Source organism: Microcaecilia unicolor, chromosome 8 (genome assembly GCF_901765095.1).
Source record: "Microcaecilia unicolor chromosome 8, aMicUni1.1, whole genome shotgun sequence".
In the NCBI taxonomy this organism is placed as follows: Eukaryota; Metazoa; Chordata; class Amphibia; order Gymnophiona; family Siphonopidae; genus Microcaecilia; species Microcaecilia unicolor.
In genome coordinates, this window is record NC_044038.1 from 7642982 (window position 1) to 7668452 (window position 25471).

The 25471-nt window shown below is 44.1% G+C and overlaps 1 protein-coding gene across 4 annotated transcripts in view; it reads left to right on the forward strand.

Annotated features, from left to right (window-relative positions):
- GRAP (GRB2 related adaptor protein) overlaps positions 1-24361 on the forward strand; it is a 113665-nt gene extending 89304 nt beyond the window's left edge. For 3 of the 4 annotated variants that reach the window (XM_030212646.1, XM_030212648.1, XM_030212649.1), the window contains one exon: positions 21882-24361. In XM_030212646.1, the coding sequence (XP_030068506.1) occupies positions 21882-22064 (183 nt within the window). In that variant the 3' untranslated portion in view covers positions 22065-24361. The remainder of the gene's footprint in view (positions 1-21881) is intronic. The other variant, XM_030212647.1, reaches the window with a different exon arrangement.
- The last annotated feature ends 1110 nt before the right edge of the window (positions 24362-25471 follow it).

A 25471-nucleotide genomic window follows, 5' to 3' on the forward strand; every position in this document is an offset into this window, starting at 1 on the left:
ACTCTATGGTGGCTACGTTACAGCTGCAAATTGCCTTCTTCATGCCAAACTATAATGTAGTCTGCCCTTGACTCCTTTCTAGTATAAGCTAGAGCTCTGGTTTGCAGTTCAATCCTTGAGTACCTTTAGCGAGTCTGGTATTTAGGACATCACCAATGAATATGCTTAAAATTGATTTACATGCCTCTATTCTATACAAATAAGTCATTCATATTCATTGTAGGTATCATCAAAGCCTGACTGGTTATGAGTTTCTCAAGGATTGGGTTGAGAACAACTTAAGTTAAATTACCTTTGATTTATGCTTGCTAAGACAGGTCAACCCCTCTTTTACAGCTGGTGAAAACTAGTCCAACCCTTCCCTTCTGGCAGCTGAAAAATAATGTGCCTTTATTTATGGTTGGTGAAGTGAATTTTTGAAGAACTGAAGACTGAAGTTTTGTACGACTGGCCTTCCTAGGCCTGACTTGTGCTCCCTGAACCAGCAGAGCTGGAGATGTTGTGTTCACAGCCACTGGGGGAGGATTGGGGTGGGGGGGAAGAATTCTCAGTCATAGCTCAACAGCATCACTTAGTGGCAGACTTAAGGTTCGCATTGGCTGAACTCTTTGGGGGAGCCATAGTTTGAGGCCCCTGACCAGCCTGAGCCAGGAGAGGGTTTATAAAAATAGGAGAGAAGTCCCAGGTAGTTGCAGATGAAGGCTGATTGCACCCACAGCTTAACAGAGGCTGTTCCAATTGAGATAAAAGTCCAAAGGAGGGAAGAAATATAAGAACACTAGTAAAACATGCCCGTTTCTCACACAAATGAAACAGGCGCTAGCAAGGTTATCCTCCAAGTTCCAGCTTGGCCACCTCTCCCCCTCTCATCCGAGTTCCAGGCCCCCTCCCTCTCCTCTGAGTTCCAGGCTCCCCTCTCCTCCGAGTTCCAGGCCTTCCTCCCTCCATCTCTCTTCTCCGAGTTCCAGGCCCCCCTCTGTCTCCTCCGAGTTCTAGGTCCCCACCCTCCCTCCCTCCCTCCCTCTCCTCTGAGTTCCAGGCCCCCTCTCTTCCTCCCCCTCCCTCTCCTCCCCCCTCTCCTCTGAGTTCCAGGCCCCCCTCCTCTTCCAGGCCCCCTCCCTCCCCTTCCCCCTCCCTCCTAGTTCCTGGCCCCCCTCTTCTCCCTCTCATCCAAGTTCCATGCCCCCTCCCTCTCCTCTGAGTTCCAGGCTCCCCTCTCCTCCGGTTCCAGGCCTTCCTCCCTCCCTCTCTCTCCTCCGAGTTCCAGGCCCCCCTCTGTCTCCTCTGAGTTCTAGGCCCCCGCCCTCCCTCCCTCCCTCTCCTCTGAGTTCCAGGCCCCCTCCCTCCCCTTCCCCTCCCTCCTAGTTCCTGGCCCCCCTCTTCTCCCTCTCATCCAAGTTCCATGCCCCCTCCCTCTCCTCCGAGTTCCAGGCCCCCCTCTCCTCCGAGTTCCCACACTCATTTCCTGTTTCCGGAAGGACGGGACCAGAGGCAGAGCTGAGAGAGAAGGGAAGGCAGGCTGAAGCGCCGTTCCTGCACGCCTTTCACTCTGCCGCCGGACCCCGAGGTAAGAACTTTTAAATTCTAGGCAGCATGCAGGAAGGCGAGGGGCAGGCGGAGGACTGGGAGAAAAGGGCGGGCAATGCAGGTCAGGCTGCCACTCGGAGGGGAGAGCGAGAGAGGGAGGAAGGCGCAGGGGTCTGGAACTCGGAGGAGAGGGGGGCATGGAACTCGGAGGGGAGGAGAGGAAGGGAGGGAGGGAGGGGGCGGGCCTGGAATGGAGGAGAGGGGGGGCCTGGAACTCAGAGGACGGGGGGAGGGAGGGGGCGATTCTCCCGTGATTCTATCCTTACCTCCAACGTTCTGTGGCTGGCTGGTGCTGGTTTCCCTTCCCTCTCACTGATCCGCCCTCTGATGTCATCACGTTCAGACACGAGGGCGGACCAATGGGAATTGTGTTACGAACCCAGGCATCCAGACGTAGAATGTTGGAGGTGCAAATTATTAAATAGGATAAGAGTAGCCATACTGAGTCAGACCAGTGGTTCATCTAGCCAGTATCCTGTTTCCAACACTGGTCAAGCCAGGTCACAAGTTCCTGGCAGAAACCCAAATAGTAGCAACATTCCATGCTAAAACTACCGGGTCAACAAAAAATTGAAGGCCTTTTAATATCAGGCTTTTGAGACTGCACTGGAGGATTCATTATTAACATAATAATAAGCATCTATGTTTATAAGTCATCTCTTCACCATGAAACCATCATGGTAGGATTATGAGGCTTGTAATGCCACGTCATCAAGGTGTGGCGTTGCCGTGTCATCAGCAAATCACATTGCTAGTCCCCAATTTCCCTATAAACCCAAATAACCATCTTATGACACTGCTTTACATCATAAAAATTCAACAGAATGAAGCACAGTGAAATAAACGGAGCCATTTTTATCTTTATTCTGAAGTCTCAGCATTACAACCTGTCTGCTTCCAGTTCTCGAAAAGCTCTTAACGAGTGGACTCTTACAAAGCTCCTTATGTTATTCATCAGAATGAGTTTCAGACATAACATGGCCCATCAAAGTTCCACAGATTGTCCCTTGGTAATGTATCTTTCAGTTAGTGGCTCCAGTACCTTCAAGCACAGCATCTAGGCAAGCTGCAGGGGTGGCCTAGTGGGGAGGCTGTAAACCAGGGAAGCCAAAGTTCAATCCCGTTGGTTTCCTTGTGAACTTGAGCTTTTGCTGGATACTATCAAACTTCCGGAAATCACTAAAAAATAGCCTATTCAAAAAGGCATACCCTAATGACCCAACTTAAATGCCTCGATCCTGCAACACAATGAAACAAATACCCGTTCTGGTCACACTTTAACACTTCCTCCTTATTCCCTGTGTCGTCCATCATAAATGAACCTTCTACAATGTCACTCTGTATCTGTTATACCGGAATTGGTGATCGCCATCACAGTTATTATGTAAGCCACATTGAGCCTGCAAATAGGTGGGAAAATGTGGGATACAAATGCAATAAATAAATAAAAATAAATAAATAAAAATAAATAAATAAAAATAATATTGGTTTTCATAGTATAATAAAAGAAACAAAAATAAAATGTACTAAACAGTTATAACACATGTTAAAAACCACTTAAAATACAATAAAACAAAATAATGTAATTTAAAAAAAAAACACTACAAAATGAAACAAATCCCTCCAACAAAGCTAAAAATATCCTTTGCACACCCTTTAATCGATATCTGTTGTATAACCGTAGAGTGCTGTTAGTATCAGCAAACAGGGCCATAACAGCAGAAATTCATAACTAAGATAACCAGCAGGGATAAAAGGGCATCGGGTCTTGGAAGTGTGAGGTCAGAAGGAAGCCTGGTCAGCTGCTGGGTCTTCAACAGAGGCTGCCTCCAGCCCCAGGAAAGGTCAGCACACACAGCAAGAACTCTCTAGTTATGTCCAACACGAAAGTGTCACTGGCCAAATTTAAGATGAGGCAAACTTACCAATTCAAGTTGGCGAGAAATATAGTGGGATTGTCAAGGCCTCTTAAAGTGGCAGATGAAGTTCAATGTTGACAAGTGCAAAGTGATGCATGTGGGTAAGAGGAACCCGAATTATAGCTACGTCTTGCAAGGTTCCGCGTTAGGAGTTACGGATCAAGAAAGGGATCTGGGTGTCGTCGTCGATACGCTGAAACCTTCTGCTCAGTGTGCTGCTGCGGCTAGGAAAGCGAATAGAATGTTGGGTGTTATTAGGAAGGGTATGGAGTCCAGGTGTGCGGATGTTATAATGCCGTTGTATCGCTCCATGGTGCGACCGCACCTGGAGTATTGTGTTCAGTACTGGTCTCCGTATCTCAAAAAAGATATAGTAGAATTGGAAAAGGTACAGCGAAGGGCGACGAAAATGATAGTGGGGATGGGACGACTTTCCTATGAAGAGAGGCTGAGAAGGCTAGGGCTTTTCAGCTTGGAGAAGAGACGGCTGAGGGGAGATATGATAGAAGTGTATAAAATAATGAGTGGAATGGATCGGGTGGATGTGAAGCGACTGTTCACGCTATCCAAAAATACTAGGACTAGAGGGCATGAGTTGAAGCTACAGTGTGGTAAATTTAAAACGAATCGGAGAAAATTTTTCTTCACCCAACGTGTAATTAGACTCTGGAATTCGTTGCCGGAGAACGTGGTACGGGCGGTTAGCTTGACGGAGTTTAAAAAGGGGTTAGATAGATTCCTAAAGGACAAGTCCATAGACCGCTATTAAATGGACTTGGAAAAATTCCGCATTTTTAGGTATAACTTGTCTGGAATGTTTTTACGTTTGGGGAGCGTGCCAGGTGCCCTTGACCTGGATTGGCCACTGTCGGTGACAGGATGCTGGGCTAGATGGACCTTTGGTCTTTCCCAGTATGGCACTACTTATGTACTTATGTACTTATGTCATTTCCTTGAAGTATAACCTCGGCACCTCAGCATACACCTGAAACCCTCTTTATTTGCTGAACTGTACTTTATTGAATAAATGTAGCTAATTTACTCACAGTCAGTAGTTCCTCAGAAGTTTATTGTCCCAAGGCAAAAGGCCTCGTTGTTCTGAGAGCTGCATCAGTGGGTGGAGATGGAAATCTGAAGAAAGACAGCTTTATTGCAAAGGTGGGAGAGTGGTCAGGTAGATGAAGTCAGTTCAGAGATGGGGTGCTGGGTTTGTGTAATATTACTACTACTACTTATCATTTCTATAGCGCTACTAGATGTACGCAGCGCTGTACACCTGAACATGAAGAGACAGTCTCTGCTTGACAGAGCTTACAATCTAATTAGGACAGACAAACAGGACAAACAAGGGATAAGGACAAAGAGTAGCAAGATTCCAGAATCCCAAAGAGTAGCAAGATTCCGGAATCCCAAAAACTACTACTACTACTTATCATTTCTATAGTGCTACTAGACGTACGCAGCGCTGTACACCTGAACATGAAGAGACAGTCTCTGCTTGACAGAGCTTACAATCTAATTAGGACAAACAGGACAAACAAGGGATAAGGACAAAGAGTAGCAAGATTCCGGAATCCCAAAGAGTAGCAAGATTCCAGAATCCCAAAGAGTAGCAAGATTCCGGAATCCCAAAAACTACTACTACTACTACTTATCATTTCTAAAGCGCTACTAGACGTACGCAGCGCTGTACACTTGAACATGAAGAGACAGTCCCTGCTCTACAGAGCTTACAATCTAATTAGGACAGACAAACAGGACAAACAAGAGATAAGGGAATATTAAAGTGAGGATGATAAAATAAAGGTTCTGAACAAGTGAATAAGGGTTAGGAGAGAAAGAATGGACACGGTAAAAAGATGTTTGCTGCAGGGGGGTAGCAGGACATTTGCTGTCTGAAGCAAGATGATGGAGAATGTCTGACCTCATGGGCCAGAGGGGTTGAGAAGAATACCCACATGCCCAGGGGAGAGAGAAAAAAGGACCAATAAGGACAGAGCCTGAAATCAGGTAGCAGAGGTGGTTACAGAGGGCAGTCCTCGATTAAAGAGAAAGGTCATACCCTAGCTGACCCATTAGGACAAAGGGAGTAAGGATAATCAAGAGATGATAGTTCCTAGACAAAGAAGCCAAGCTTGGCTGAGAAAGGAAGGAGGTCTTTGTAGGCGAATAGACCATTAATAACAAGCTTTGTACAAACAAGCAGGGGTGACTGAAGTTCATTTGAGACTACATTACATACAATGCGTTGCTCAGGCATTAAACACATTTTAGGACTACCCTATAAAACTAGTATAAGGCTGCCGGGGGCAGAAGAGTGACATTGGCAAATTTCTAAGGATTCTACCCTTGAAGTATTACAGAACGTTATGAATTCAGTAGAGTTTTCTACCGAATGCCGTAGAATATTGAAAACGGCTGTGGTAATTCCATGAAATTCTGCAAAAGTATGCTGAAAATGGAAACATAATGAGATGTGAATTCTGGGCTAATTATCTTGACGAAGCATATAGGAATCTGTGAAGGTACAGTGTCTGTGGACAGGGCCACTGCATGGCATCCACACGCAGTCTTGCCTTCATTCTTTCTCTTGCACGCTTGTTCCAGGACTGGATCCTTTTTTAAAGATTTATTCTTACGAGTGGCTAAAAAGGGAACGTGTGACATCCCTGAAATCAGGCACACAGTGCCCATTGGCGGGGATACTGGTGGCTTCTCAGTAATTCTGTCATGGTAATGAGTTGGGTGCGGAAGACGAACTCATCACCTCCAAATCTCACCTACTTTCTGTGCTGGGCTGAACAGGCTTTGAAGATGATTAGCAGGTTAGAGCCAAAAACACTTAAAATAATTACATGAGAGAGGAACGCATGTAAATTATTCCCTTCATTATAAACTGTCTATTAGATACAAAACAAAGTATTTTAGAGCTGGAATAAGTAGTAAACAAATGCATGTGACTCTTACAAGGTGCACGCTGGCTGTTTTAATTTTCCGAGAGCCCGATATTCAGCCGGCAGCGATCAACGTTTTGCTGAGCACCGTCGGTGTTATCCCCAGAAATTCAATGGCAGGCCATGTCTAGGCTCCATCGCTGAATGTCTGGGTATTTGGGCAGGGCCACTGAGAGGGGGGGGGCAGGGGGGACAAAAGTCCCCGGGCCCGGGCCTCCGGAGGGGGCCCGGCGCCACCGCATTTCGGGCCCGCCCGCGTCTGTCGCTCACGGAAGTAACTTGGAACTAACCTTAAACGCCTCCTTTCACCACCTTCGCAGCAAGCAGCAACAGGGTAGGCCACTCCTTCCTTCCGTGTCCCGCACTCGCCTGACGTAACGTCCGTGAGGGCGGGGCACGGAAGGAAGGAGAGGTCTGCCCTGCTGCTGCTTGCTGCGAAGGTGGTGAAAGGAGGCGTTTAAGGTTAGTTCAGGGCCCGGTAGTGGGTGGACGGGGGCCGGCGACCTCGGGTGGGGGGGGGGCCTGGTGGCAACGACGATGACTTCGGGTGGGGGGGCCCGGGGGCGGCCTTGTCCTGGGCCTGGATCTGGCTCTCGGCGGCCCTGTATTTGGGAGCTGTGAAAATATAGGACTGCTTTTACTATGCAAATTTGTAGCGCTGGATACTACCCAGCACTGCCCGGTTACCACTGAGTTACATAGTAACATAGTAACATAACATATAGTAACATAGTAGATGACGGCAGAAAAAGACCTGCACGGTCCATCCAGTCTGGCCAAGAAATGTGCCACTTTTTTGTGTATACCTTACCTTGATTTGTACTTGTCTTTTTCAGGGCACAGACCGTACAAGTCTGCCCAGCACTATCCCCGCCTCCCACCATCGGCTCTGGCACAGACCGTATAAGTCTGCCCGGCACTATCCCCGCCTCCCAACCACCAGCTCCGCGGCTCTGTTATCCAATCTCGGCTAAGCTCCTGAGGATCCATTTCTTCTGAACAGGATTCCTTTATGTTTATCCCACGCATGTTTGAATTCCATTACCGTTTTCATCTCCACCACCTCCTGCGGGAGGGCATTCCAAGCATCCACCACTCTCTCCGTGAAAAAATACTTCCTGACATTTTTCTTGACATAGTAGATGACGGCAGAAAAAGACCTGCACGGTCCATCCAGTCTGCCCAACAAGATAACTCATATTTGCTACTTTTTGTGTATACCCTACTTTGATTTGTACCTGTGCTCTTCACCTCAATGGGTGGCGGTAAGGACTCCCCCCCCCCCCCCAAAAAAAATGGCCACGCGGCAAGTGCTTTACTTGCCGCCCAGCCATTTCCTAAAGGCAGCCAACTATGGAATGCCTTACCAAGATCTATTCGAACAATCAGGGGCCTGCTACCTTTCCGGAAACTTCTAAAAACTTACCTCTTCAAACAAGCCTACACAAATGACCTGACGTAGACTATGAGTCCAAATGCACTACCGGATCTGACCATGAAGACTGAACCTAGAATGTGCTTTCTAACACGTCCCTCTTCCTTCCCCTCCCTATGCATTCTCCCATACTCAACAATATGCCATTCCCAATATACACCCTCCTCCTTTTCCCCCTACCTTTTCCTTCCTCCCTTCTTGTCCTATCCATACCTAATTGACCACCCCTTTACTCATCAGTTTATAGCTACATCCACCCTATGTTACTCTGTTTACCTGATATAATATGTAAGCCGTATTGAACCTGCTATTGAGTGGGAAAGCGCGGGGTTTAAGCATTACAAATAAAGCAAGACCGGCCCTTTTACCAGCTGCAGTAAAAGGGGGCCTCGGCGCTCGTGTAAAACACACGCCAATGGCGAACGCAGGCCCCCTTTTGCCGCACTAGCGATTCCCGCACAGTAAATGCGATACAGCCCGTTCACGGTGAATACGCTGTGGTGCATTTCCTGGTGCGGCTCAGTAAAAGAGGCCCTAAATGCAATATTTAACACTTAAAGGCCCTTTTACTAAAGGGTTGCTGCGCGGCAACCCAGAACTACCATCGGCCCGGCATTCGCCAATTCAGCAGCCCGGCAGTAGTTCCCACCCCCAATGCGTCCCATTTCCGCTGCTACAAAAACATTTACCCGGCGGTAATTGGGCAGTGCCACATGCTACCCGTTTACCGTCGGGTTAGCACAGGAGCCCTTACTGGCACCTCAGTGGGTGGCGGTAGGTGCTGCCCCCTGAAATGGCCTTTTACCCGCTGCAATAAAATGGGGCCTCAGCGCCCATCAAAAACATGCACTGATGCTAGCGCAGACCCTCTTTTAACGCAGATTAGTAAAAGGATCCCTGAAACATCTGTATGTAAATACACTCTCAACCTTATTTTCGAAAGTGATGGGTGCCCATATTTCGACCCAAATCGGGAGATGGGCGCCCGTCTCGCGAAGGCGCCCAAATCGGTATAATCAAAAGCCGATTTTGGGCGTCTTCAACTGCAATCTGTCGCGGAAACGGGCAAAGTTGACGGGGGCGTGTCGGAGGCGTGGTGAAGGCGGGACTGGGGCGTGTTTATCGGCTGAGGAGAGATGGGCGCCTTCAGCCGATAATCGAAAAAAGAAAGGCGTTTTTAGCGTGAATTTGGGTCACTTTTTTTGGACCTTTTTTTTCCACGAACAAGTCCCAAAAAAGTGCCCTAAATGACCAGATGGCCACTGGAGGGAATCAGGGATGACCACCCCTGACTCCCCCAGTGGTCACTAACCCCCTCCCACCAAAAAAAAAAAGAACTTTAACAACTTTTTTTTCCAGCCTGTATGCCAGCCTCAAATGCCACACCCAGCTCCATCACAGCAGTATGCAGGTCCCTGGAGCAGTTGTTAGTGGGTGCAGTGGACGTCAGCCAGGTGGACCCAGGCCCATCCCCCCCCCCTACCTGTTACACTTGTGGTGGTAAATGGGAGTGCTCCAAACCGCCCCCAAAACCCACTGTACCCACATCTAGGTGCCCCCCTTCAGCCATACGTGCTATGGTAATGGTGTAGAGTTGTGGGCAGTGGGTTTGGGGGGATTTGGGGGGTGCTCAGCACCCAAGGGAAGGGAGCTATGGACTTGGGAGGTATTTTACTTTTTTTTTTTAATTGTTACAAGTGCCCCCTAGGGTGCCCGGTTGGTGTCCTGGCATGTGAGGGAGACCAGTGCACTATGAATCCTGGCCCCTCCCACGACCCAATGCCTTGGATTTGTTCGTTTTTGAGCTGGGCGCCTTCGGTTTCCATTATCGCTGAAAAACGAAACCACCCAGCTCAAATCAGCACAAATCTGATGCATTTGCCCGACACCAACCATATTATCGAAAAAAAGATAGACGCCCATTTTTTTTTTTCGAAAATACGGTCTGTCCCACCCCTTCACGTACCCGTTCTTGGACATAGACACCCATGGAGATGGGCATTCGCGTTCGATTATGCCCCTCTCTGTCAACTGTTCAAGTGCATTTACTAACTATGGAAGATTTGACTGTGCAAACCTCCAGTGAGACACTTGGATCAGTAAAAGGAGTTTTTCAACATCACCAAACAGAAGTTACCTGGGCAGACTAGTGTGATGTGCAATATTGCAAAGCTATTAATGTTCTGATAGTCATTAGGCAGTTTCAGATGCCTGTGAAGCTTACAGTAAAGTTGGTCCCTCTGTAATGTTTGCAGTGTCTTCCAGTTTTTCATGGCCCATCTGTATTTTCTAATCGTCACCTTCCCCTTGATGGTCCCTTGCCAGAAAGTCAGCTCATAGAACACAGGGAATAGTCAGCAAACTGAGAGACAAGAGGATATTCTGTGTAGGGAAAGGGACTTGATAGACTACCTTTCTTGGTTTTTGCAATTACTTTCAAAGTGGTTTGCATAGTATATGGAAGTACTTATTTGTACCTGGGATAATGGAGGGTTAAGTGATTTGCCCAGAGTCACAAGGAGCAGCAGTGGGACTTGAACCCAGTTCACCAGGACCAAAATTTGCTGCCCTAACCACTAGGCTACTCCTCCACTAGCAACATTCTATGTGGAATCTCAAATAGTAGCAACAGAATCTCAAATAGTAGCAACGTTCCATGTAGAATCTCCAATAGGGAATGGAAAATGGGACTTGATATACCTCTTTTCTGTGGTTTTTGCAACTACATTCAAAGCGGTTTACATAGTGTATTCAGGTACTTATGGAGGGGTAAATGACTTGCCCAGAGTCACAAGGAGGTGCAGTGGGAATCAAACCTAGTTCCCCAAGATCAAAGTACGCTGCACTAACCACTAGGCTGTTAGGCCCCAAAATTACTTTTAAAGCCAAACAGGATATGGCACTAAAACACAAAAGTCTGTCACAACTTTATCAATATAGAAGTCAGCTTCTTTTCGCCAAGCTTTGTATCACCTCATTCCAAGGTTGAGCACACCCAAAGCCGAAACACCCTATTTTAACTCGCTTGTTCCTCTGGGTGAACACACCCTAGGCCAGTGTTTCCCAGACCTGTCATATCGACTCCATAATTCAGAACATCCATAAGGGATATGTTCAAAATAAATGTATATAAGAAATGTTTGTGCTGGAGATTAACTGTCCATTTTCTAACTTATGTCCACCATTCATGATGTAATGTAAGCCACATTGAGCCTGGAAAGAGGTGGGAAAACGTGGGATACAAATGCAATAAATAAATAAAATAAATAAATGTAAAGACTTCTTTTAAACTAGACAAAGCAAACAAACAAATAGACTTTGAAAAAAATGTGTTAATAATCTGAAATATTCTTAATAAAGTGTTGGTAGCTGTGTTAGTCCACTTTTAAAGGTAATAAATAGAAATAAAACAAAGCATAGAAAAGAATTTAAGATGGTACCTTTTTTATTGGACTAACTTAGAGCCCTGTTTACTAAGGTGCACTAGCGTTTTTAGCACGCGCTAAAAGTTAGCTTGCGCTAACGCTAGAAACACCCGTAGGAATATATAGGTGTCTCTAGAGTTAGCACGCGTTAATTTTAGCGCATGCTAAAAATGCTAGCACGCCTACTGCGCGGCTTAGTAAACAAGTGCCCTTATTGCATTTTTTGATTACCATATTTTTCGGACTATAAGACACACTTTTTTCCTCCCAAATTTGGGAGGAAAATGTTGTTGCGTCTTATAGTCCGAATGCAGCAACCCCCCCATTACAGGCACCTCCCTCTCTCCGTTAAAGGCATCCATCCTCCCTCCCTCTGTTACAGGCTCCCTCCCTCCCTCCCTCCGTTACAGGCACACACCCCTCTCTCCCTCCGTCGGAATTTTAAAACTCCTCACCTCGTCGGTGTGACTCGCGGTAGCAGCAGCGCTTCTGCGTGCATGCCGCTCGGCGACCTTCACTCAGCCTTCTTTCTCTCAGCTCTCTGGTCCCACCCTCAAAGGGCAGGACCAGAGAGCTGAGAGAGAGAAGGCTGGCTGAGTGAAGAGCGACGTGCACGCTGAAGCGCTGCTGCTACCGCGAGTCACACCGACGAGGTGAGGAGTTTTAAAATTCTGACGGAGGGAGAGAGGGGGGTGTGCCTGTAATGGAGGGAGGGAGGGAGGGTGCCTGTAATGGAGGGAGGAAGGGGGTGCCTGTAACGGAGGGAGGAAGGGGGTGCCTCTGTAATGGAGGGAGGGAGGGGGTGCCTGTAACGGAGGGAGGGAGGGTGCCTGTAACGGAGGGAGGAAGGGGGTGCCTGTAACGGAGGGAGGGAGGGGGTGCCTGTAACGGAGGGAGGGTGCCTGGAACAGGGAGGGGGGCCTGTAACTATTTTTCGGACTATAAGATGCACTTTTTTTGTCCTCCAAATTTGGGAGGAAAACCTAGGTGCGTCTTATGGTCTGGTGCGTCTTATAGTCCGAAAAATACGGTAACTTTCGAAGGTAACCCTTCTTCTTCAGATCACATCTTTTTTCTGTTCTATTACTAAATATCTAATATAATAATTTGTACCTCAATGTTCTATGGCTGACTGGCTGACGTCAGGATGTTTCGAACGGATGGGAGGGCAGGGCACAGGACAATCGCTGGACATGGAGGGAAGGACAGAATCGCGGGACATCAAGGGGAGGACAGGGCAGAGGAGAATCAATGGACATGGATGGGATGGGAGGAGAGGAGAGAATCGTGGGACACGGAAGGGAGGGCAGGGCAGAAGAGAATCGCTGGACATGGAGGGGAGGCCAGAATTGCGGGACACGGAGAGGAGGCCAGGACAGAGAACAATCGATGGACATGGAGGGGAGGCCAGAATCCTGGGATATGGAGGGGAGCGCAGGGCAGAGGAGAATCGCTGGACATGATGGGAGTCGAGGGGAGAATCGCAGCACACGGAGGGGATGGCAGGGCAGAGGAGAATCGCTGTACATGGAGGGGAGATCAGAATCTTTGGACATGGAGGGGAGGGAAGAATCACGGGACACGGAGGGGAGGATGGGAGAGGAGGGAAGAATCGCAGGACATGGAGGGGAGGGCAGGGGAGAGAGGAGAAATCGCTTAGACGAGAGCCTTCCTAAGGCCCATTTCATTTTTGACGAAATGGGTTGGTTGCACTAGTACTTAATAAATCAAATACAAAATAACTTGAAAATGATAAACGTTAATCCAAAAGGCATAAAGCTTGGAATACCACATTGACCTCTTCAATACATTGATCAATAAATTTCTTTATTTCAATCATACAAAAAGAAAAAATCTTTATTAAGAACAATACCCGACGTGGTCACGTTTCGCCCTAAGGCTGCATCAGGGGTAAAACTCTAAATTCAAAACACAAACATGAAATCAACATATTAAAAGCAGTAATATGTATATAGTAATGAAATAAATTCATATATCGATATACGTAAGTCATATTCAAAAACAAACATCAAATCAACGTAGCAAATATATTAACATATATATAAAGAAAATCAATAACATGTATATTGGGATGAAATAATTTCATATATATAGAAAAATAAATTAATAAATTCTAACATAGTCAATTCATCCTTAAAACATATTAATATGAATAAACAAACAATATAAAACAATTTTTTAAATGTGTATAAACAATCTTTTAATCATGACATTAAAACACATATATACTAAAAACCAATTAAAAATAATTATCAAACCGTATATAAGTGGAGAACATAATATTTTAGTCAGTTCAGAATATGAGTTAATATGTCAAAAATCTATAACGTATATTGGAATGAAATAAGTTCAAATTAACATGAATAAACAATAAAAAAAAAAACAAAATTATATGTATAAGCAATCTTTCAATCTTCACGATATAAATTAGCCAATATATTTTACATCAATTTAGATATTATGCTCTCCACTTCTCCTTACATACGTTTTGATATTTTAATTGTTTTTCTTATATTTTTTTATATTTAATATTTTTTATGTTTGTTTTAATGTGAAGATTGAAAGATTGTTTATACATATAATTTTGTTTTTTATTGTTTATTTATTCATGTTAATTTGAACTTATTTCATTCCAATAGACAATGTTATTAATTTTCTTTATATACATGTTAATATATTTGCTACATTGGTTTGATGTTTGTTTTTGAATATGACTTATGTATGTTAATATATGAATTTATTTCATTACTATATACATATTACTGTTTTTAATATGCTGATTTCATGTTTGTGTTTTGAATTTAGAGTTTTACCCCTGACGCAGCCTGAGGGCGAAACGTGGCCACGTCGGGTATTGTTCTTTTCTTTATTTTGGTTTTGGATTTGTTTTGTATAGTCTGCTTTCTTGTTTGTGTATTTGACATAAGTAAGCAGTCTTTTGCCTTTATTTTATTTTTTTGTTCATCCCAATCATTACAGATGAAAAAGCCTTAAAAACAGGTATTTATTGAGAGACAATGATTTACGTCCATATAATAAACTGTATCATTAATTATTAACATTATATTTTAAAAAAATACTTTTCTTCTTCCTTCTACTTACCTGCATCGCATACCCATATTAAGATGTCACAGAAAACTAAAAGTCACAGACTCAGCATAGAATTGCCTTATAGTTTTAGTTCAAACAGAAAGGGGTTATTTTGCTAAGCTGCAGTAAATACTATCGCCTGCTTACCGCAGTTTAAAATTCAGTAGCTCAGGCGTCTCGCAGTAGTTTTTACATGTATGTGCATTACCCACACGCTAAAGAATAGTGGTTTTTTTTAGCACTAGATCGAGTCTGGGGGCAGAGAGTAGGTATGTTCTACGCTACTCAGTTAGCTCAGCTGCATTGCCGCACGTGAGTCCTTCCCGCCTATGAAATAGTTGTCGGTAACTAAGTGATCGCACGCTAATGGGAAGATTAGTGTGTGGCCATTATTGCTGAAATGGAAAAATCACCCATTTCCCGGCAGTGCTGAAATAGGCCTTAGCGTGTGGGAAAGACCCGCTCTGGGGATAGCGAAGGCCAATTTTTTAACACTGCTTAGTAAAAGAGATCCAAAGCCGCCAACATAGTCCTGTGTTTTGCCACACTGAAGGCTTCATCATGTAGGACAAGTGAATTAGACAACACCGCCATGAACTTCATGTCGAATTTTATTGTATCCGTATTCCACTTGGATGCTTTTCAAGAAAGACTTCCTTGGCCATAACTACAAGGCATTCCTATGTTGGGTCTGTGATTTTTGGACTTCTGTGACATCTTAATATGGTATGTGATAGGCATTTTTAAATATAATCTTTGATATTATTGAGATACTGTTTATTATTTGGACTGTTGCAAACCATATTCTCTCATCTTTGGTGGCTTTGAAGGCTTTTATGTGTGCGATGATTACATGAAGAAATTCATTGACCGATGTATTGAGGAGGTCAATGTGGTATTCCAAGCTTTTTGCCTTTTGGATTACTACTACTACTACTACTACTACTATTTAGCATTTCTATAGCACTACAAGGCTTAACGTTTATCATTTTCAAGTTATTTTGTATTTGATTTATTAAGTATATTTCAAAATATCACATTTATTTTCCCAAGTCTATTTGTTATATAATGGAAGTCTTCTGGCTTTGGATAAAAAATCTTTACATTTGGTTATAATTTCTCCTATTTTTTTTTTTTTTACAATCAGGATAAATTTATGCAATTTAAATAACTATGGGCCTCATTTACCAAACCATGCTAGCAATTTCTGTGCTGCAATGCCAATGAAGCCCATTCAAATTGAATGGACTTTGTCGGCTTCATTGCACTGGGAATCGCTAGTAAAAAGGGCCCTATATCTGGTGTACATTTCTGTGGTGGTAATTGGACGATCTCTGGGCTCAATAAAATAGATCTGGAAAACTTTGCTTTAGGCACAGCACCCTACATTTCATCATCTGCTTTTCGGGTTCAGCATGGTTGAGGTAGAGCACCCTGCATTTCATCACCTGCTTTGGGAGATCAGCATGATTGAGATAGAGAACCCTGCATTTCGTCAGCTGCTTTGGGGGTTCAGCATGGTTGAGGTAGAGAACCCTGCATTTCGTCAGCTGCTTTGGGGGTTCAGCATGGTTGAGGTAGAGAACCCTGCATTTCGTCACCTGCTTTGGGGGTTCAGCATGATTGAGGTAGAGAACCCTGCATTTTGTCACCCGCTTTGGGGGTTCAGCATGGTTGAGATAGAGCACCCTGCATTTCATCACCTGCTTTGGGGGGTTCAGTATGGTTGAGGTAGAGAACCCTGCTCTTCATCACCTGCTTTGGGGGTTCAGCATGGTTGAGGTAGAGCACCCTGCATTTCAACCCCTGCTTTAGGGGATCAGCATGATTGAGGTAGAGAACCCTGCATTTCATCACCTGCTTTGGGGGGTTCAGTATGGTTGAGGTAGAGAACCCTGCATTTCATCACCTGCTTTGGGGGTTCAGCATGATTGAGGTAGAGAACCCTGCATTTTGTCACCCGCTTTGGGGGTTCAGCATGGTTGAGATAGAGCACCCTGCATTTCATTACCTGCTTTGGGGGTTCAACATGGTTGAGATAGAGAACCCTGCATTTTATCACCTGCTTTGGGGGAACAGCATGATTGAGGTAGAGCACCCTGCTCTTCATCACCTGCTTTGGGGGGTCAGCATGATTGAGGTAGAGCAGTGTTTCCCATGTCAGTCCTGGAGTACCCCCTTGCCCATCAGGTTTTCAGGATATCCACAATGAATATGCTTGAAAGAGGTTTGCATATAATGGAGGCAGTATATGCAAATCAAGTTCATGCACATTTATTTATTAGGATTTATTTACCGCCTTTTTTTTGAAAGAATTCACTTCAGGCGGTGTACAGTAAAAATAAATCAAGCATAAGCAATAGACAGCAGTAACAATATTCAAATAACAACACAAAGTACGGCATAGTACACTACTTACAATATCAACACAGTACGTTCATTGTGGATATCCTGAAAACCTGGATGGCAAGGGGGTACTGCAGGACTGACTTGGGAAGGCAGATCGCCTTCTGTTTTTTTTTTTTAATCACTGGTGGGGTTCAGCATGGTTGAGGTAGAACACCCTGATTTTCATCATCTTCTTCTGGGGTTCTGTATTGCTTTCCTCATCTGCTTCCCGGCTGCACACGCCCTGGGTAGGACACCCTGCTGCTTTTCATCATCTGCCCTTACCGACAGTCCATCACATGCCTTGTCAAGTGCTGATCTGGCACTTTCAAAGCCATTAAATTCATTTCATGTTGGAACCAAACGCCTACCTGGATGCCAGCTGGTAAAAGAAGTCCTCTGCCCCACTTTGAACGAGTGTTGTGCTTGCTTCAGCTGGCATTTCCTGCAGTTGCAAAACATTTTCCTTCTGGATGCCAAACACATCACTCCCCTTCTACTGTCTATCACACCTGCAGCACTGCTAGACCTACGAAGATCCTTTCAGCCCATCACGGGCAGCGGCAAGAAAAGCGTTGTTGGTGCACGAGCACATTCATTAACAATTAAAAATACAATTTTAAATGCAAGGTTAAAATGTTTGGAGCTCCGTGAAATGGTTCATGGTTCACTAAAAATCTTTATTAAAAGCTCATTTTTTTTCCAATTGGCTTTGGGGAGTATAATTTATTTATTTATTTATTGCATTTGTAGCCCACATTTTCCCACCTATTTGCAGGCTCAATGTGGCTTACATTATGCCGTAGTGGCGATCGCCATTATCGGAATGAGAAATACAGAGTGGTATTGCATTAAAGTTCATATGTGACAGAGTACTTCAAGCAGTCAAGTCTAGAGAGTTCATTTCCAGAATGAGAAATAAAGTGGTATTGCGTTAAAGTTCAATGGTGACAGAGTAAATTAAGCAATCAGGTATCGAGGGTTCAGTTTTGTCCAGTTCTGGTATAAGTTTCGTTATCTGGAATTTAGGCTAGATCATTGTGGTATGCCTTTTTGAACAGGTTGGTTTTTAGTGATCAGACTGTTATGACTGTTGGAAGGGCTTGGGGGAACGGGTAAGGGATAAGGAAACCTTGAGGGGCCGTTATCCAGGTATGGGCAGCTCCTTGAAGTCACGTAGGTGCGCCAAAATTCAGTGGCAGTATCCAAGCAGACATAGTTAAAACTACATTTTATGTGGTCCTTCTTGCCCAGCTGGTTATCTGGCATTAAAAATTGGCAGCACCCAGATACTTTCCGGGTCCACCCTGACTCTGCCCCTGGACTGCCTCACCACAAGCCACGGTGTCACTGATATCCAGGCAACTACAGTGGGGGAAATAAGTATTTGATCCCTTGCTGATTTTGTAAGTTTGCCCACTGACAAAGACATGAGCAGCCCACAATTGAAGGGTAGGTTATTGGTAACAGTGAGAGATAGCACATCACAAATTAAATCCGGAAAATCACATTGTGGAAAGTATATGAATTTATTTGCATTCTGCAGAGGGAAATAAGTATTTAATCCCTCTGGCAAACAAGACCTAATACTTGGTGGCAAAACCCTTGTTGGCAAGCACAGCGGTCAGACGTCTTCTGTAGTTGATGATGAGGTTTGCACACATGTCAGGAGGAATTTTGGTCCACTCCTCTTTGCAGATCATCTCTAAATCATTAAGAGTTCTGGGCTGTCGCTTGGCAACTCGCAGCTTCAGCTCCCTCCATAAGTTTTCAATGGGATTAAGGTCTGGTGACTGGCTAGGCCACTCCATGACCCTAATGTGCTTCTTCCTGAGCCACTCCTTTGTTGCCTTGGCTGTATGTTTTGGGTCATTGTCGTGCTGGAAGACCCAGCCACGACCCATTTTTAAGGCCCTGGCGGAGGGAAGGAGGTTGTCACTCAGAATTGTACGGTACATGGCCCCATCCATTCTCCCATTGATGCGGTGAAGTAGTCCTGTGCCCTTAGCAGAGAAACACCCCCAAAACATAACATTTCCACCTCCATGCTTGACAGTGGGGACGGTGTTCTTTGGGTCATAGGCAGCATTTCTCTTCCTCCAAACACGGCGAGTTGAGTTCATGCCAAAGAGCTCAATTTTTGTCTCATCTGACCACAGCACCTTCTCCCAATCACTCTCGGCATCATCCAGGTGTTCACTGGCAAACTTCAGATGGGCCGTCACATGTGCCTTCCGGAGCAGGGGGACCTTGCGGGCACTGCAGGATTGCAATCCGTTATGTCGTAATGTGTTACCAATGGTTTTCGTGGTGACAGTGGTCCCAGCTGCCTTGAGATCATTGACAAGTTCCCCCCTTGTAGTTGTAGGCTGATTTCTAACCTTCCTCATGATCAAGGATACCCCACGAGGTGAGATTTTGCGTGGAGCCCCAGATCTTTGTCGATTGACAGTCATTTTGTACTTCTTCCATTTTCTTACTATGGCACCAACAGTTGTCTCCTTCTCGCCCAGCGTCTTACTGATGGTTTTGTAGCCCATTCCAGCCTTGTGCAGGTGTATGATCTTGTCCCTGACATCCTTAGACAGCTCCTTGCTCTTGGCCATTTTGTAGAGGTTAGAGTCTGACTGATTCACTGAGTCTGTGGACAGGTGTCTTTCATACAGGTGACCATTGCCGACAGCTGTCTGTCATGCAGGTAACGAGTTGATTTGGAGCATCTACCTGGTCTGTAGGGGCCAGATCTCTTACTGGTTGGTGGGGGATCAAATACTTATTTCCCTCTGCAGAATGCAAATAAATTCATATACTTTCCACAATGTGATTTTCCGGATTTAATTTGTGATGTGCTATCTCTCACTGTTACCAATAACCTACCCTTCAATTATGGGCTGCTCATGTCTTTGTCAGTGGGCAAACTTACAAAATCAGCAAGGGATCAAATACTTATTTCCCCCACTGTATCTCGTAAGTGCCGCTAATATCCAGATCTGGCCCAGTAAGTAACTTAACTTGATAAGACCCTTTTCCATTCAGATATGTCCTGCTAAATATCGGATCCAAATATTTTCAGAACAAGCCTATTTAGACAGAAGCAGAGATGGCCAAGGGTGAACCATACTTAAGGCCTAAAGCATTAGATTTTGCCACAGTGTGTCTAGGACTTACGTCTAGAAAGACTCAAGTGGAGGAGTAGCCAAGTGGTTAGAGCTCCAGGCTTGACACCCAGGGGTGCCTGCTCCTTCTGATCTTAAGCCACCCAACCCTCCATCGCTTGAAGTACAGACTGTGAAGCCACCTTCTCATCAGCTTGACAATGATTAATGTTAGTTAGTTAGTTAGTTAGTTAGTTAGTTAGTTACTCATTTTATGTGTTTTTCTATATTTTTCTTCTCTTTTTCTTGTATGTTGGAATGATGTGTCTTCTTTCCTTTTACTGTTGGCGTTCTTTTCCTTTTCATCTATAAGATTTGTATTTTACATTGTATACCACTTTTATCCTTACAGGCCAAGCAGTATCTCAAATTTGTTAATAAACATAAGCATAAAGAAATCAAGCAGCAAAGTGTGCTAGGATGGGAGCCGGAAGATGATGACTGGATTAACATTTCATGCAATGGGACCTGGTTGGTGATATTACATACCAGGGGCGTCCCAAGGCCGCCTGGTGCGAGGGCTGAGATGTTTCGGCACTGAAAGTGCTTTCTTCAGGAGTCTTGGTAAATGTGTACGAAAAATCTTTTGTACATGTTTACCAAGACTCCTGAAGAAGGCACTTTCAGTACTCATAGTTGAGTTTTGGGTGCAGGCTTTCTGATATCATCATGTCACATCCAGTGAAGATATATGTAACTATTTCCAGTTCAATGCTACAGAATCAGCATTGGTGTGTTTTACCAGTTTTTTTTCTATGATGGTAGTAAGCTGTTTTGTCCATAGTCCACATCCTTTACTGCAGTTATCAATCTCTTTCATCTTTAGGTTGTTTAACTCCCCGTTAACCATGCCAGGGTCAAGTTTTGATCAACTTGGGGTTTCTGAAGTAACTCTCTGCATTTCTCACTGAATTTATGTTTTAGCCACTTGCTTTCCCTGGTTTGCTGGTCAAGTTCTTTATAATGATTTTTGTTCTTTTTTGTAAATGATGTTACTTTTTTCACTTCATGAGCTGGTGGACCCTTACTCATTCCTTCTGTTTGACAGATAGAACCCTTGTCAAACTTTAAGGATGGAAAGTGATGGGCTGTCTACTTCACCTCAGCACTTTTGAGTATTCAGCTCTGTCGTGTTTCTAGGTATGACAAAGAAGTGAGGTCAACTCAAAGAGGATATCAAAAAGTCTTTAATTAACTTGTTAGTTAAAGACTTTTTGATATCCTCTTTGAGTTGACCTCACTTCTTTGTTTGTCGCTCACTTGTATGTGAGGGATGTTTCCTCCTCTTTTCCTGCGTGCTTCTAGGTATACCAGAAGGTCTATGATGGTAGCTTTATGGTAGCAGTTCTATAAAGTTGGGTACCATTCATGCACCCAAAATCAACATCTGGCTGCCCAAAAGTCAGGACTGCATTAAGCAGTATTCTATAAAGGCCAAACAGATGCACACATGTGAAGTTTGTCACATACATGTGTGTTTGGGGCAGGGAGTGGGTGTGCATCGGGCAGGCACCCAATGGAGTGTGAACTGCGTGCCCGAATATGCACCTCCTAGAAATAATGACTAAATGGCAGAGAAGGCTTTTGTTTTGACCTGGACTGTTGTTTGGTGAGCTATGTTGCTGGTGGCATGTCAATGGATGGTCAGGTTCCACTGTAACTAACTACCTTTCTACCCTCACCTAACCTTCTATAGCCCTATTAACACCCTCTCCAACCCTCTAAACCACTGTCCCCCCACTCCCACCTGCTTGGGTCAGAATAGCTTTGATAGAAGCATACACTATGACAGCATAATCAGATCTTGAGGTCCACCTAGACTTCCCAGTTCCACTCCTTCTGCAGTTTGCTTAGCTCTTTCCACTTGTTACATTATTTTTTTTTCTTGCTCTCCTTTTCTCTAACAGCAGAAAACCAAGTTTGTTCAAGCCCAATTTGACTTCTTATCACAAGATGCCACTGAGCTTCCCTTCTGTAGAGGAGATATCATTGAAGTTCTGGACTGCTCAGATGCCAACTGGTGGAAAGGACGCATCTCAGGAAGAGTCGGCATATTTCCTCGGAATTACATTCAGCCAATACACATGTGACCCACCAACCTTAGGCCACTGAGCCAAATAAAAGACCTCTGTGACTTCTTTTTTACCCATGATTATCAAAAGAAAACTTGAGGGTTTTTGAAATAATTCAGGTCTACATCTAGGAAGGGATTTCTAGTTTAAAGTGCAAGATATCCTGTCTTGTTTATTTCTAATATGTACATTATAATCTGCATATGATTGTGTGGTTTATGCATTGCTCAGATCGGTTTTCTGTCTGTGATGAAAACATCCTTCAGCAAGGTCCATTGAGAATGATAAGGAATCTTAGGAACTTTAAGAAGAAAACCCCCCACGGATCTCACCATTTCACTCCACCAGTAGTAATTACTGAAAGTGTGATACCGGTCTTATCAATTATGCAGGACTATTGATCACCAAAGATCATAAAATAGCAGAATTCCCTTTCTTATGGCTTCCTTAACACAAGAAAAGCTCTAGTGTTACCAGGAATATGCAGGTCACAACAACACAAACCAATAAAATAAGCAAACATAGTTGAGTACTGATGGGCAACCCAAGGAGTCCCATCTGACCACCTCACTTTGATTATAGAAGCCTGGAAGCTGTAACCTCTGAATACTTTTAATATTTTGGGTGGTATCCATTTAACTATTTGCTCCCCAGCACGTGCCGGTTCTATAACCGATGTGAGGTAGTGTTATGAATTTTGTTTGTACACTGATTTCTATCTCTTTGGGTGGTTGCATTTCTATCTGTCTTATTTTTTGAAGTTCTTTTCTTTCTTTTTGATTATTTTATATTGTACATCACCTAGACTTAGTATGTTCGAAATTTGACGATTAATCTAGTGTTCACACAGGAAACAGCGAAAGAGACTTTAAAAAGGAGGATTGGACAAAGGAAAATAGAGTTTATTGATCAATCTAAGACTCGACACGGCCGTGTTTCGGCCAAAGGGCCTGTCTCAGGAGTTTTTAATTGCTGCAATTATTGCCTTTATCTCAACTTGGGATAAGTAAGTTGAAATCACTGAATGCTGATAGCGAGTCTTGGCGGGAAGATGAAAAAGTGCCGTCGCTATTAAAACTGAAGTACTCAGAAGTGATACATGTTTGGATCTCTGGACTAAAGCTAACTGCGTCTCTAGACCGGACTCGCTACCAGCATTCACTGATTTCAACTTAATTATCCCAAGTTGAAATATAGGCAATGATTGCAGCAAATTAAAGACTCCTGAAGCTGGCCCTAAGCCCAAAACACGGCCGTGTCAAGTCTGTAGATTGATCGATAAGCTCTATATTCAAGAGCACTGTCCAATCCTCCTCTTTTGAGTCATCTTCCCTGTTTCCTGTGTGATTGCAAGTCTGCAAGGTTTTTGTTCTTCTGTACATACATCGATTGATGAAGTGTTAACATAAACATAGTTAGATGCGACCCTTGGGTGCTGCCCATCAGAACCCACCTTCCTCCATTGCAGGTTCTGTGAAATTTATGTACACCCCTGACAGGCTGATCACCAAAACGTGTTGGGCATTTTATAAAAGTTTCTACAGACGTTTTTATACTGGATCTTTGTGTATTTTATTGGACTGTGTTTTTAATAAATTTGTGACCTGCATTTTTCTGCTAGTGTCAGTCCTCTGCTTTTCATTCCCTGTCTTTAACACTACACCATCAGGTGTCCTATGGGTTAGGCTCAATGGTTAAATTCATAATTTTGACACAGGTTGGACAAAACATAAGAAATAAGCTTCAGTTTGACTTCATTTCAGGTATGAGGATAGATCAGAATTATTTGTAACATCTACTGAAATGCTATTTTGCGAAATGTACTAAAAATATGGAAGATAAGGGACTGTCACGGAAGAGAAACAGAAAGCCATGGTGTTGTGTTGTAAGAATACCATGGACTGGATGGTAAAGCACCTACCTAAGAGACAACTTTATCTGCTAACACCGTGCTATTGTCCATGGGCCGCAATGAGAAAACTTGAGGCTTGAAAGCAACCAAAGAGATGTGGCTTCAAGTTCATTGTTACAAATGACGGGGGCACCAAGGAAGCCAACTTTTCGAAATGATTGGAGGTGTTAAAGCCAATGGACATTACCCCTCTCTGGACTCCGTCAAAAGAGTTTGTTCAACACAGGGGGGACGGGGCTCAAGCACCCGCAACACCCACAGGGCTGGCTCCTCTGCCACTGAATGCACAGAAGGAATGCATTGCTATATCTACTAAAAAAACGTACGTACTTTGCCCATTATTCTTCCTGGTCTTTTTCCCTGTAGCACTAAGGAAGTCTAGATTAAAAACCAATTCTCTACATACTTTTGTTTGCTCTGCATTATTATTATTATTATTACATTACAGTTGTACCCCACGCTTTCCCACACGTAGCAGGTTCAATGCGGCTTACATAGTAACTAGAATTACAAAGTCTTATAAGGAGAATTTTTACAACTGTAGAAAAACATAGTAATAAAAAGGCCTTGATAATAAGTAAATTTAGCATGGAAATGTGTAACAAAGTTAGGGTAAGCTGAAGGAAAAGAGATAGGGAGGGGGTGTGGTGTAGGGAAGATGGGGAAGAAAGATAAAGGGATAGGAAGACATGGTTTAGGATATAATTCTTCGCAGGAGAGGAGACATGTGGGTGGGTTTATAAGGTTAAGTCGGGTCGTTAGGGTAAGCTTGCTTGAAGAGATGGGTTTTCAACATTTTTCGGAGGGACAGATAGTCGTTAATTGTTCGAATGGATCTTGGTAGAGCGTTCCAAAGCTGGCTGCCTAAGAAGGAGAAGCTAGATGCATAGAAGGTTTTGTGTTTAATTCCTTTGCAGTTGGGAAGGCGTAAATTGAGGTAAGTACGTGATGCCATATATCTGTTTGTTCATGTAGCAAGTTCTTCATGTAACTAGGGGATTCTCCGTGAATAATCCTATGAATCAATGTGTGGGCTTTGAAGTTTTTCTTTCTCTGATGGGGAAGCCAGTGCAGCTTGCATTTCTTTTAAATACATTGGTTCTGAACTCTTATGCTTGCTTAAGTATATTTTAATTCATAGCATACCTCCTTGTCTGATAAATTCAAATAAAATATCTCTACTTACAAATTTAAAAATGAGGTAAGTAGGGTATTCACTAAGGGGCCCTGTTATAAAGCTGCGGGAGGGCTAATATGCGGGCACCAAATCGGCACTCCCACCGGGGTAGCATGTGTGCCCGGTGGTAATTCTGAGTTTGGTACATGCCGAATCCCGCGGTAGAAAATATTTTTCTATTTTCTAGCGTGGGGGGAGGGGCGTTCCAGGTGGTAATCAGCAGCACAGCCACACTGGTTACCGTATGGGTAGCGCATGAGCCCTTACCACAAGGTTAATGGCTGGCAGTAAGGTCTCAGACCATATATAGGTGTGTGCTAGTTTTCATTTTTGCGC